The following is a 13,905-nucleotide window of genomic DNA, read 5'->3' as shown; positions in this document are numbered from 1 at the left end:
TAGTAATTATCTACCTACCGTTATTATTATGGTTAAAAACTTAATTAGTAATAGTTTATAACGAGATCTTTCCAACAACTTGGACATCCCTCATGAATATGCGAGAACCAACGTCGGACTCGCAAGCACAACTTATATTAATCTATTCAGAATTCTAATTCCTGCACACATCCAACCGCATTGAATATTCTGCACTTAATAGATTTACTGAGCTATTTATTATGTGTATTGGCGCAAATGTTATTGCGAGATAGCTTCATAGAAATAGCACCGAGTTTTCGCTATAAGGACCCGGAATTAAAGCAAAACAAGGCTATATACCTTCGTGCTTCGTAAAATGAGCCTTCCCTATCATTCAAAGTTGCCAATAAAAAATTTACAACCGACTAAAATAAAATTACAATAATTATGATTGGAGGAACTACAATTATTGTTATTAATTTTGTGATTTATAGACAATTTCTGATATATTCTGAGAATATGTGTTTGCACTTTATCCTTAAAGGCGATATCGGAAACACTTGAAACAAAAAACTATCAAAAACAACAATTTTGTTCTATCTCCGAACCAGGCTCTAAATTTCGGTTCGAAAAGTTTGTCACCGCAACGAATGTCATTACGAAGATCGTTGAAACGCGAACTGATACTAACAACAATTTAAAAATATCTCTGCACTGGCTCGTACATGTATATTTCCCTGGTACATGTTCTGTTTTAATCAAAATAATTCAATCTTTTATTAAACCTTAGGTTTCAATGATATTTTACTAGTAAGTATGTAATTGGCCTCCTTGGACATAGGTTCGCTTCTGGACATTTAATCATAAACTATTTTGGACTATAAATAAATGTCACCTTTTGAGTTTATTCATTAGATAATATCTTTGCTTAAAATAAGTTATGTTAGATCAGTTTGTAAACTCAATTAATAAGTAACGAATTCTAAATGAATTAAAAAACGTATTTAATTAGAATAGGCGAACTAGTCTGTCAGAGTTCATATTTATAACGCCATAGACAAGGATTTTACGCTCTAGTGACTATGGATGCGCATAATTCTCTTTTTTACATGAATGGTCTATGCGCATTTGAAATGACACAGGACGCGTATTTGTCACGCGTATTGCACTGCTTATTGTATTCCCCTATTAGAATCGTATGAAACGATTTTGTTAGTATAGGAGCCAGTAGGATAAAAAACATTTTTACATTTAAACTTAGTAATTGATAAGGTTGTTTATTTAGGTAGGATTTCTTTAAAGTAGCTTACATTCTAAACAATTTGAAATGTAAATGCTAACAAATACACAAAATGTTTCAGATGAGAAAAAAAGTTAATACTTTAAGTGGAATTTGAACTAAATCAGTCTTTGGCTGTACATCAGCAGACAAGCAGAAAAATAAGTTTAGGCGGCTTTAGTCTACTTCTTCGATGCGGGAGGCATCATCAGCTTCTCCCTCTAGCGGTAGAACATCTCCAACGCTTGCCTCCTCAATCTGAACAGGCTCATCATCATCAATGCCAAGACCAAGCTTTATCATACGATAGATTCTTGAAGCATGAACTTGGGGCTCATCAAGAATGAAACCAGATGACAGGAGTACAGTCTCATACAAAAGAATGACAGGATCTTTGACAGCTTTGTCATTTTTGTCAGCGTCAGCCTTCTGCCTTAATGTGTCAAGAATTGAGTGGTCGGGGTTAATTATAAGGTGCTTTTTATTATTAAAATTCTTTTGAGTATGAGTACTACTTAGTTATATATTTTAAAAATATAGTAACTCTTAAACTAATTATGTATAAGGAGAAGCACAAAGCTGTCTCGTATGATTATTGAAGCGATGTCACGACATTTGACACGTGTTTAGTACGATTTAAAGGCCATTGTTATAAATCGATTTGGGGTGACGTGAAATCGCTGTTGTGATTAACAATAAAATTATTGTCCTTTGAAAGAGAGATTATTATAAAATAAGTTTTATTGTGATGCATTTGACTTTAGTCTATGATAAAAACACAGAATTACTTTTTGACACACAGAAGGTCTTACAAGCAGTTGAGTTGTACCAGAAACGAGACCATTCGATGCTTTGGTTTTAGTAAATAAATTATTATTTATTAAAAGTAAAATTTTAGGTACAAATAAAAATATGTTATACACGTGAAATCGATTTGTGCATGCAAATCAGTTTCATAAAGCTGATTCCTCCGCCACGTGCTAGCTGTCATCTAGTTGCTGTCACTTTTTGACATGGGGCTAACAGGACACGTTCAGATACGGACAACTGACGAAACGTGGCATTCTATTTTTGCGTATAATATATTTTCTACCTTGTTGTTATTTTATTTTACAATTGGTATAGTTATATTTAATAACCGTGATATAAGTGTTTTATTTATTTAATTTTACTTACGTTGTCGTTTAAAGTCTAAATTAATGTTGGTTGACCAAGAACAATGCCTAATAGTCTAGTCGACAAGTTGAAAATGGCACAAAATAGAGATACTGCTCTTAAAATTATGTGCGATAGCTCATCTTTAATTGTTTATAACTTTAGCATTTTTTTATGTGCTAAAACACGCTTTTGGCACATTTTCTAGACGTCATTCCGGATCCAATGAGCTATCGCACATAATTTTAAGAGCAGTATCTCTATTTTGTACCACTTTCAACTTGTCGACTAGACTATAAGGAATCATATTTGACGCGCCACCAGCGATTATCGATGAATATTCAGACTATTGTATATATCCGACAACGAAAGATATCAATAGAAGCCGAAACAGCCTTAGCAATATCAGTGGCAATGGCAAAATTTGTAAATATGTGGTTCAAGATATTATCCAACTAAAGTCCTCACTACCATTCCTATTAAGTATTAACTCTCGCGCCATATCAGCGTGTCACCCCGTCTAACGTCAATTTAAGTTCTATTATGCAATCTATAATTAATTATAACTCGTAGATGCATACAATTAAAGTCGCTTTATCATCGGTATAGCGGTATCAAAGTTACATCCGTTCATAATATATTACTCATAAAGGCCGGTGTCTTCCTATATTTCCATAAAAGCATACAACATCCCTTTATACGTTAGCCAGCCGACCCATTTAATTACAAAGCTACCTGGTGCAGCCATGTGAGCTGTTCGACACTGTCTTATAAAGACCATCGAGCGTCCACTAACAGATGAATGAGTTAGCTTTGTTCCAATAAAATCGGCTTGAGGTTCTTTTTCTCTTTTTTATTCAATCGCGGTTATATTGTCTGGATATAATATGTCTGGGTTTTACTAAACATAAGTTACTGGTATAAAAAAGGAGAAAATAAAAAAGTTAAACAAATCATAACCAATGTGTGGCCTCTATAATAGGTACGGCGGCTATGTCCTACAGTACTCTACTGAAGGAATTGAATATTTATGACCAGATAGTGTCATTAATATATTTTTAGAGCCTTGTTGTATGTACGAAAAAATAAAAACGATTTTAAAACAAATGGTAGACTTTCACCAGTATAATACTCTTGGCGATTAAGGGTCCGTTCACACAGACCGGCTCGGAGAGGAGAGCAGATTTTTATCACGTTGGAAACAGTGTTTTGAGTGATTGTAGTAAAGTTTATTTTTGCATTTGCACCTTTTTTGTCATTAAAAATGCCTGAACGCGCTTCGTGTGAAGTAATAAAAGGAGCCGACCGGCTCCGCTTGCGTGCTCTTTCTCGCTCGCGCAGCCGATCGGCTCTGATTGCGTGCTCTTTCTCGCTTGCGCAGCCTGTCGGCTCCGATTGCGTGCTCTTTCTCGCTCGCGCAGCCGATGGGCTCCGATTGCGTGCTCTTTCTCTATCGCGTAGCCGATCGGCTCCGATTGCGTGCCCGCTGCGGCCGCGCCGACCGCCATTTTGATAGCAACATTTGAACGTAATAGTTGTGCGTACTTGTACGAAAAGATGAATGATGAAAAATTAATAATACTCGTGTCAAAATATGAGTGTTTATTTGACATACTTTAAAAACTCGTTTGAGTATCTGATCGTTAGAATATACTTATGTAGTAGACAATTTTTATTAAATATAACTTAAGAAACTCGCGTAGCCACTTGATCTTGCCAATCTAAAGCACCACTTGATGAAAAATAATCCTTAAATTTATTCCTTGTGGTTAGAACTGCGTCGCTATTAGAACTGTTTTCATTATTATTGTCTGTTATTGCTGTTAATAAATTTATATTGCTGTGAAATTCATTCTCTTGTCCTGGCGTCCGATTTTCTATTAAAAAATTATGTAAACATGTAGTTGCTAATATAATTAAATCACAGTACTTCGGCTGAATTTTCATTCGTTTTTGATAAATTTCAAATCTTTGAGTTAGCATTCCAAATGCACATTCTACGACTTTTCTTGCCCTGCTTAAACGCAGATTAAATACTTTTTTTGATAATTCTGTTCTTGCTTGTTCTCTTGGATACGGCCGCAATATATTATTGCTCAAAGGAAATGCCTCGTCTCCTATAAAAACATGTGGTAAGCTTTCAGTGGTACTAGGTAGAGGTTTATTTGGGGGCAGCTTTAACTTATTGGTGTTGAGTTTTTTCCAAAATTTTGAATTCTGTAAAATTCCGCCGTCGCTATTTTTACCATATGATCCGACATCAACAATTAAAAAACTGTATTTCGCGTCGACCACAGCTAGTAACACTGTACTGAAAAAGTTTTTATAATTATAGTATAAGCTTCCACTATTATCTGGTGCCTGTATATTGACATGCTTTCCGTCTATAGCGCCCAAACAGTTAGGAAAATTCCAAATATTAAAGAAATCACGTGAAACCTTTTCCCACATTTCTTCATCTGGCATCTGCATAACTATGGGCATCAAAACATCACAAATTACTCTGATTGTCTCATGAATAATTGAATGAACTGTAGAAATTCCCATTCGAAAATTAAATGACAAGTTTTTGAAACTGCAACCAGTGATGAGGAATCTGTAAAAATAAAACAAACACACAAAATAGAAATATAAGACTGCCGTACCAAAACGAACTATAAAATAAAAAAGAGTTATGTTATTAATTTTTCATTTCTGTTCTTTCCAGTGACGCAGTGCCAGGATCGTTGGAAGAAACTGCGAGATAACTTCAGAAAAGCCTATTATAACCGAAAAGGCAAGAGTGGCGATGGTGCAACTACGTCCAAATTGATAAAATTTGAAAAAGAACTTTCTTTTATAATACCATTTTTTCGCAATCGAAACCAAATATCTAATGTAACATTATCATCGGATGATTCAGAGCCTGGCACACCAATACCACCACCATCGACATCATCTAAACGTTCTGACCATTCTGAAGTTGAATCGCTTGCAAGTACTTCTGGCTCGAAAAAGAGACCACGCTTAAGCAAAGATGTTGCTACGGTTTTCGAAGAGTATCTTGAAGAAAAAAGAAATACTACACCCCGTGACAAGGCATTACGTAATTTTTTTTTGTCTATGTCAGATACAGTGGAAACATTCCCAAAAGAAGTCCAAGCACGAATTAAAAGGCGCGTGTTTAACATTGTTAATGAAGCTGAATTAAGTCTGTATGAAAATAGTACAGATTTGAATTATTCTTTGTCTATAAATTCACCGCCATCGACTAATCAATCTACTTACCTAGTGTCAAACGAAACCTATATTCCTCAAAACTATCCAGATCAGACTACTTACGGGTACAATACCAGCACACAAAATACAAAATAATAAACAATCAAAAACAATAATAATTATAATAATAATAATTAAACACACACAAATCTGTACTATTTAATTACATTTCATTAACGTAAATAATGCTTAATAAATGGAGGGCTGTGATTTTGTGATCTAAATAACATGATTAGTATAAATAATTGTTTTTTATTTACCTTAAAGTTACCGTTAACCTTTCTTCGGCTGTAATGGTGCAACGATAATTTGTAGTCTTTTTTGTTATATGTACTCTTAACAAATCTGTCAATTTCAAAAATTGCCAATATTCCATACGATAATACTCATAAAATTTTAGGCTATCTCTCTTCAATTCCTCGAAAATGGTGTGAAACTCTCCATGGATTAGTCTGTTTTTCCAAATATGTTTTACCCATATTTGTTTCCGCTTGCGCTTACGTTTCCTATGTTCTATTTCAAGTAATCTTGCTAACAAATATATTTCTTCGTCGGAGCTATCTAAATCCATGTTTCGAAAAGCACACGTTAACACACCGAAAACAAAACTTAGACTGCGCGGAATACTGGCACTGCCTTTGTAGTGTATCCACCCGACTCCGAGCGCATCCGACCGGCTCCGAGCACATCCAACCGCACCCGCTTTCAGATCTCTTCCAGCCGGTCGATGTGAAATAGTTGGCGGCTCCGCTCCGGCCAATTCCAAGCGTATACGACCCGGTCTGTGTGAAAAGAAAAAAGCAGGCCGATGCTCTCCGAGCCGGTCTGTGTGAACGGACCCTAAAAAGAGTGGCGGAGTTTCTTGCCCGCTCTACGCCCTTGACTTACGAACTGGTAGTAAATGTAAATTTAGAATCAATTTAACATCTTTTCTGTTGACGTTCATAAGGTTACCTATACGAATAAAGTTGTTTTGAGTTTGAGTTTATAATATAATAATGTTTGCCAGGTTTACCAAAATCTAGCGATTTATTTCGTAGTTAGTTTGTTGTTTATATGTCGGAAAACCTTTTATACGGTACGCAAGCAAAGTCTCGAACATCAGATATATTTTAACTGTTAATATGTATCTAGTAATTATGTAACACTACTGCAGCAAGGTTATTTACAAAAAATTCTAACAAACAATATGTTGAATATTGCAGTCGTGACCCTGACATATTATAGATTAGCAATTTAGGGTAGGTCAGTGATATTACCGACTGCGTCGCGTGACTGAAGGAATAATTTATGAATAACCCAAATTGGAACTGGGTTTGTATGTTAGGGTGAATAGTATGAAACGTTAACGCCTTACATTTATTAGTTAGCAAAGGTGTACCGCAACGTTTTTAAAAATAATTACACATAATTTAAGCCTATCCTCACAACCTCCAATTGTTACATGCTGGGCTAATTTCGCTTGAATACTATAATAAAATAAAAATAACCTTTATTCCGGACTAGTCCCTTTACGTACTAATTAAAAACATACTTAAGTGCGTTTTCCGATCCCGACAAATGCCTCCTCCAAACCCTTCCATTCGGCCCTTACTCGCCCCACTCTTGACCATACCTTGTCTGCAACCAGTTTTATTACATCATTCCATCTTTTGTACTGTTCGCCTTTTATCCTTTTGTAATTTTTGGGTACCAACTCATTATAGTTTTACTCCACTTCTCAGCTCCTCACAAGGTAGGTCTTGTCCATCTTCCACTTGTCCCTTCGATTCTTTGTTGTCCTCTATACTTGTCGTGTTCCTAATGTTAATATTTCTAACCCTATCTTTTTTGACATGGTTAGGGCCCAAGTTTGGCAGCCGTATTTCAAAACACGAAGAATGCATGAGTCGTCCTAATTCTATACGATCAGATGGATGACGCTTTGGATATTAAATTTATTTCAAAATAAAAAACAGCTAACACATGATTTACACAAAGTGTTATGTAGATCCAATGTAGTCACGGTGAAATGAAATGTGAATAATGCACTGAACGCAATCCGAATTGCAAATTCCTACCCAATGATAGTCAAACGTCACGTGAATTCAAATTTGCCTTCTTTTAACGATATTGCTCTGCAGCGCACTCTTCATTTAAATCGATTTTTTTCGAGGTAGCAAGGAACTCTGTAGGTGATTCTGTAAGCGAAGGTTACGACTTGAGCTGACTTCACATAGGTGAAATGAGTTTGCAACTGATCGATACATATCCACTATATATCGATCAGTTTATGTATCAATATAGCTAATGAACACTTAAAATTTGGCTATATTATCGCTATTAAAAACAGAATGTTTAAACCCCAGAAACTTTGTCTTCTAAAATTTACCCGGCCCATTTCATGAAGCGATTAATGAATAAATGCTTTTTCACACGATAAATTACCTGTAAAAATAGCAGTGACATTCACAGACAAAATATAGCCTAACATAATAAGCAGAATCCCGTCAGCTTATCGTCAAACCAGTCAACCTGTCAGACGTCTCAACTTCTCAAGTTCAACGCCCTTATCACTAAGAAATAACAAAACTGTTAGGGGTGGTTGGTAATAAATCAAGAACATGTCATAAATACGGCGCACCCCAAGAAGTGTCGCATTTTCCAAGTCATAACGTTAGGCTCTAATGCACTCTCAGTCTTAGGGAAGCTCGCTTGCGGCAGCCCTGAATTCTACGCACTCAATTTAGTTAGAAGTCGTATATTTTAATAATGGAAAGCCATTTTATTGTATTTGTTTCGTGTAAAAGGGATGGAAAATGTTTTTAAACGTAATACTTTTTATTTTCTGAAAAAAAAATCCTATTTAATAAGAAAATGGAGTTATATGATTAAGAAAAAAACATATTTTATAAACAAATTAGCAATAATCAATTGAATTCTCAGAATGTTATTCTGTGTATATATTTACAGCCTGCAATTGTCATTAGCTATTGATCGCATACATTTAATAATTTCCTAGAGTTCAAACCTTACACAGTTCTTAAAACCGAGTTCAAATTACATACCTTGTAACCGATCTATTGATAGTCGGTCAAGGTGTAATTTGTATTGCTATTATACACTATCTATATCAATACCTACAACATATTTTATTTGAAGCAGTAACATGTTACCTACTCGCAAAAAATATTTTATTTATTAAGGGAAAGGACAGGAAAAAAGAAATATGTATAAAGGATATAGTGCAAGAAGTGTATAACCAAAACCAAACAAAATTAAAAGTAACTCTGAAAAATTATACAATTCAATTATTTTATTATATAATATTCTAGAAAACGACGCAAAATATAACTGAGATTAATTCTAGAAGCCATTTATTTAGCTGTGCAAGCTATCCTCGTTTCATGCACGAACGATGAGGCGTGTAGCTTTATTTAGGATTATAATGCGATACCGTCTACCTTTACGATATTGGTGATTTGAGAAGTCGCCAGCCTGTGAGTAATCCGCCGGGACAGATGGGGGCAAAAATTCATCCCTCCTAATGCCATGGAAACCAAACAAGCTGAGATCAAACGGTTTATTGCTAATGAAGTATTTTAGTAACTAATTTCTTGTATGTAACACAACGGATGTTTAATATATTTTTCACAATATTTCAAGTTCTGTAATAGATACAAAAAAAATTATGTGTTTTTTCAATGTTTTTACTGTTTACCTGTATTTACGATTCGAGATCGCGTTTTAATCAGACAGTTTATAAGGTACTTATAACGATGTTTATACAATTTTTTTTATTAAACTGGTCTGGCTCATCTGACGATAGTAACACCGCCCCCCACGACCACAGACAGTTGGCACTGAAAGAAGGATCGTTAGTGCGTGGCGACACTAAGTATTGTATATATGTATTACATATACTATTTAATTTTTTTTTAGATTTTTTTTTACCATCAATTTGTCATAAAAAGTTTAAATTTTAAAATACATTTATTTAGCCTAAGCAACTAATTCATTAATTAAAACGATTTATTTTTTGGATGTCAATTGTCAATTATTTGATTGACATTTTAATAAATGGCCCAGTCAAGTAGTAATCTTTCCAATTGCTAAATAGAGCGATTATCAACAAGGGGTAGTTTTTTAATTCTATTTGAGCGTTCAAAACAAGGGCCGATCCCCTTTCATTAAATTCGGTCGGGGAATAGTTTTGTCCAATTTTCGATAGCAGTTTAATTCTGAATTCGAGTTGGTTTACCAGTACCAATATCCCACAAAAACTGATTTTAATTACTATCGAACCTTTTAGTGACGTATTACAATGCAATGTATAAGGGGCGAGCGGCTAATTACGTATAATTTAAATAACGATATTTTTTTCCTGACTATTTGAAGTTGTTTTACCCAACCGGTAAAGTAACCTGGAAATCTTTAGAAGCTACTTTTCAGAGTAATTGTTTATACAGAGTCAAATATAAGAAACGACTTTGCATTCACTACACTTTTCTTATGGTTCACAATCATTTTGTGATGATACAGATGGTAATGTAAATTATTTTAAATTTGATGGGATCCCGGGATCTGTATACTATACTCAAATAATATTTTTTGATGTAGAGTTTTTAAATTCGTCCGAGTATCTAAATTAATGAAGATGTCTAATAGGACTTAATTTTTTTTTATATTCAATACAATATTTCTCTCGAGAGTTAAATTTCCTGACGTTAACATAACTTTAAAATATGCTGGTATTTTGGCTGGTATGTTTGATTGAACAGTCTAGTCTGAGGAACTACCGACTTGAATCGAAAAATTATTTTTATGTGGGTAAATTTACCGAATATATATAACATCATGCCAGGATCGAATTAAAACGTAGCTCACCGCTAGTGTATACAAAATATTAAAATTAAAGGTAAATTTGAATTAAAAGGTTCATAGAGGTGCGCCTATAATTATATTAATTATGCATAATGACCATTACATAAAATAAACACAGTAAATGCTTAATGAAGCTTTTGATAATTATATGTAGTAATTTCTGTGATGAAATTATCATAGATAGGTATAATTGTATTAATTTGAGGTATGGTTATTTTAATTAATTGTTTAACCCAATTTTGTTCGGGTATATTTATATTCAATTAATTATATTTTATTACGTAGCATTTCAACACTTCAAAGCCGTATAAAACATACTCGAATAATGTATTGTTATGTATAATAAAAGTTCTATGAATTATTCCAATATTAATATTCACGATATATATTATTATTCCAAAATGTAGATGTATGTCGCCATGCGTAAGCAATAATATTATCTTTGCGTCAACGGTTTACCTGTACTAGAGTTATTGTTTTAAAGCTAATGCAATTATTAACAAAGTGTAATTTGTATTTTGCCGATGAGTAGGGATGCCTACCGATTCAAATTTAATGACGTGGAATAAATGATACGTATCTTATATTCCATAATAAACGTTGTTTACTTTACTTTTATTTTATGAAGAATAATGCGAGGCGAGGTTTTAGCTAATAGAAAAAGACCCAAGTAAAATCACAGTTTCCAGTGCTTCATGGTTAACGTGGGCATTGGGATGAATCCTTATTAAATTATAATTGTTTTAGGTTACTAGCCTTTAAAAACGCGTTATAGCTACTTCTTTGGCGTAACAAGATAAAAATCTTTTCAAAAATTGTATCTTTCGCCTTATTCTACGTTTGTAGAAAAAACGACGCTGACAATAGAAAAAATTTACTCTCATCATTTTTCTCTAACGCGCCAAAAGAAGTATATACGAAGAAACGTATGTCCTAATATTGGGCCAATCAAAACATTCTAGCATATGGTTGGAGAACAGTGATAAAGAAAAAAATAGTAATGGTAATAATTTATGAAAATTAAAAGGATACTTATGTCCGTCGGCCTCCTCATTTTATGAATGAACTCAATTAGAAAATTGCTTGGCGCTCGTGACTCATACGATATTGAACTGGATTAGTCACAAATCGACTCTCCCTTTTCACACTACAATTTGAAAGTGAATTCGAAGATGGGATGCTGTTATCTTGTAAATAACAAAATATACCTAATAAAGAATAAATAAAATCGTTGAACTATACAGAAAAACAATGCAATGACGAAAGTCTACTTTAGTTTACACCTGATATTATAGGTAAAACACGAACTTATGACACAAAGTACGCATTAAAGTTTTTTTATTAATAAACTAGGTCAGATATTGCGCGGGAAGTTTGCGCATGTATCTGCTTTAAGTAAAAAAACTTTATTTACTAAACATAATACCTACATCGATTTAATGCTTAAATGTTTTAAAATTTTTGTTATTCATTCGATATGAAAAGGTAAATGTAATAAACAAGGATACATTAACGTAATTTAAAAAGCCTTTTGATCCTTGCGTTTCGCAGGCTCCAACCGCCAACGTCTGACGCCATTTAGTTCCTCTTTTTGCCGCTTCCTGCTTGAATGCCGCGCGCGGCGTTCTTCGCCGTTCGCGTCAGTTAGCCTCCGCGCTCGTGGAAGTTGGTTGTGTGCGACTTCTTACTTCTCGTCGGATTCAACTGTCGAAACAAGTTAAACTGTATGCGATCTTATAAGAACTTTATTTTATAATTAAATCATCGCGATGGACTTACAAATATCGTCCGCCTCACGTCATATTGTATTTTTTTCATAATGTTAGAAACTTTTGAAGTGAAGTAGTGTGTTTTATCTTTGCGAACGTTACGCAGGTGTAACAAAAACTTTGTGTATTGTTTTGTCAAGAGACGTTAACTGTTGAAGAGTCAGAATTTTGAATTTGACTCTTCTCTTGTTTTTGTTGTAAAACTGTAACGTGTTGAAAAGAGACAAAATGAGGTCCTCTCGTGGAAGGACGACAGGTGTGGCGGCGCTCGCGCTTATGTTGGCAGCTCTAACAGGTAACGTACTTTTATTAAGTATTATAAAACCTTATTCGAATAAAAGTGCTCATTATATCCCACAAATTTCTTATAAGATACACATTTCGTACTATACCTAAACCGGTGCGTCATATCTGATAACATGATAACGAGTTTTATGTTGGTAGTACTATATGTAAATGTAACACGTTTATTTATTGATAAAATATAAATCTATGAGTCAGTTTACGTTTGTATGTTGAGAATTTGTTTCGTATTGATCTCGATTATATTGTTTTCGTTTAAGTTATTTTGATTGAATGGACTTGTCATAAGTGCGTAACTTATTATCTTCGTAATCAAAATTTTAAATTAAAACGAGTTTGATATCGTTATCCTAGTTGTACAATTTGAAATGATATAAAAGCGGCCTGAGATTTCGCGTGTCTTACAATTCTTGTAAATACTTCAAAAGTTATCATTGTGAAATTAAAATATTCAAACAAAAAATGTCCGTAAAAATGAGTTTAATACACGTTTCGCATTGACATCCATGACGATACGCGGTACTATTTCGCGACTTAAAAGAACCCCGTATTTAGGCCGTAATAATCATAATTTCTTATTGCGATTGGAATTTAATAGGTACTTGATTAACTACGGATAGATGTTTTGTCGAGTCAATCTGTGCTAAATTACCGTGAAGCGTGCAAGAAACAGTTCATCTGAATATCTTAGATTTCTCATTACGAATTGCAAACAGTTAACGGCGTTGAGGATTATTGTGAATCACGTATTCAGATTTGCGCAAGTTGAAAGATATGATGTTTAATTTATTTATGTTTGACGTAGTCGTGGAATATTACAAATGAAACTCGAAACAAATATATTTCTTTTGACTAGGAGACACCTTACATGTTATTAAAGGAATTCCTTCGGCCGCATCTGTATTAACGCGATAAATTCAAAGATAACAAACCGATTTTTCTACGGTTTTTACCTATGATTATGTTTTTCATAAGACTGAAATGTAGCAGTTATTTTTAAAGAGGTCGTAAAACAACGGACACAAAATTCTAGCGGACGTAACTGCGGGCTGATATTGGCTGGGCCATTAGATTTTGGAGAATTAAGAAAACAGTCATCAATGTAGTAATTGTCTCTGGAATTATAATTTAGAATTTTATTTAAATATAATGTTCTTTGTTTATTGTTATTATATATATATTGCTACCCAGCAACCAACGCATGGCTCAATCTATTCGCGATGGTATTACAAACAAATATTTAGAAAGTACCACGAGGATTAAAAATATAGAAATCTTAAATGCTCTAACGGCCGCACACAAGGTCGTTTAGAGGAA

General features: G+C 34.0%; 2 protein-coding genes across 6 annotated transcripts in view; both read left to right on the top strand.

Annotated features, from left to right (window-relative positions):
* The first annotated feature begins 1,583 nt into the window (after positions 1 to 1,583).
* On the top strand, positions 1,584 to 6,085 carry LOC125057500. Its single transcript, XM_047661223.1, has 2 exons — positions 1,584 to 1,602; positions 5,031 to 6,085. The coding sequence occupies exons 1-2, from the start codon at positions 1,584 to 1,586 to the stop codon at positions 5,747 to 5,749; spliced, it is 738 nt and encodes a 245-aa protein (XP_047517179.1). The 3' UTR covers positions 5,750 to 6,085.
* Positions 6,086 to 12,149: 6,064 nt separating this feature from the next.
* Positions 12,150 to 13,905, top strand: part of LOC125057051 (fasciclin-2-like) — a 90,934-nt gene continuing 89,178 nt past the window's right edge. For 4 of the 5 annotated variants that reach the window (XM_047660490.1, XM_047660489.1, XM_047660487.1 and 1 more), the window contains exon 1: positions 12,150 to 12,580. In XM_047660490.1, coding sequence (XP_047516446.1) covers positions 12,514 to 12,580 — 67 coding nt within the window. In that variant the 5' untranslated portion in view covers positions 12,150 to 12,513. The remainder of the gene's footprint in view (positions 12,581 to 13,905) is intronic. The other variant, XM_047660491.1, reaches the window with a different exon arrangement.

The sequence above is a fragment of the Pieris napi genome, chromosome 16 (genome assembly GCF_905475465.1).
Source record: "Pieris napi chromosome 16, ilPieNapi1.2, whole genome shotgun sequence".
NCBI lineage: Eukaryota > Metazoa > Arthropoda > Insecta > Lepidoptera > Pieridae > Pieris > Pieris napi.
Note: the sequence above shows the minus strand (reverse complement) of the source record. Positions and strands in the feature narration are given on the sequence as shown.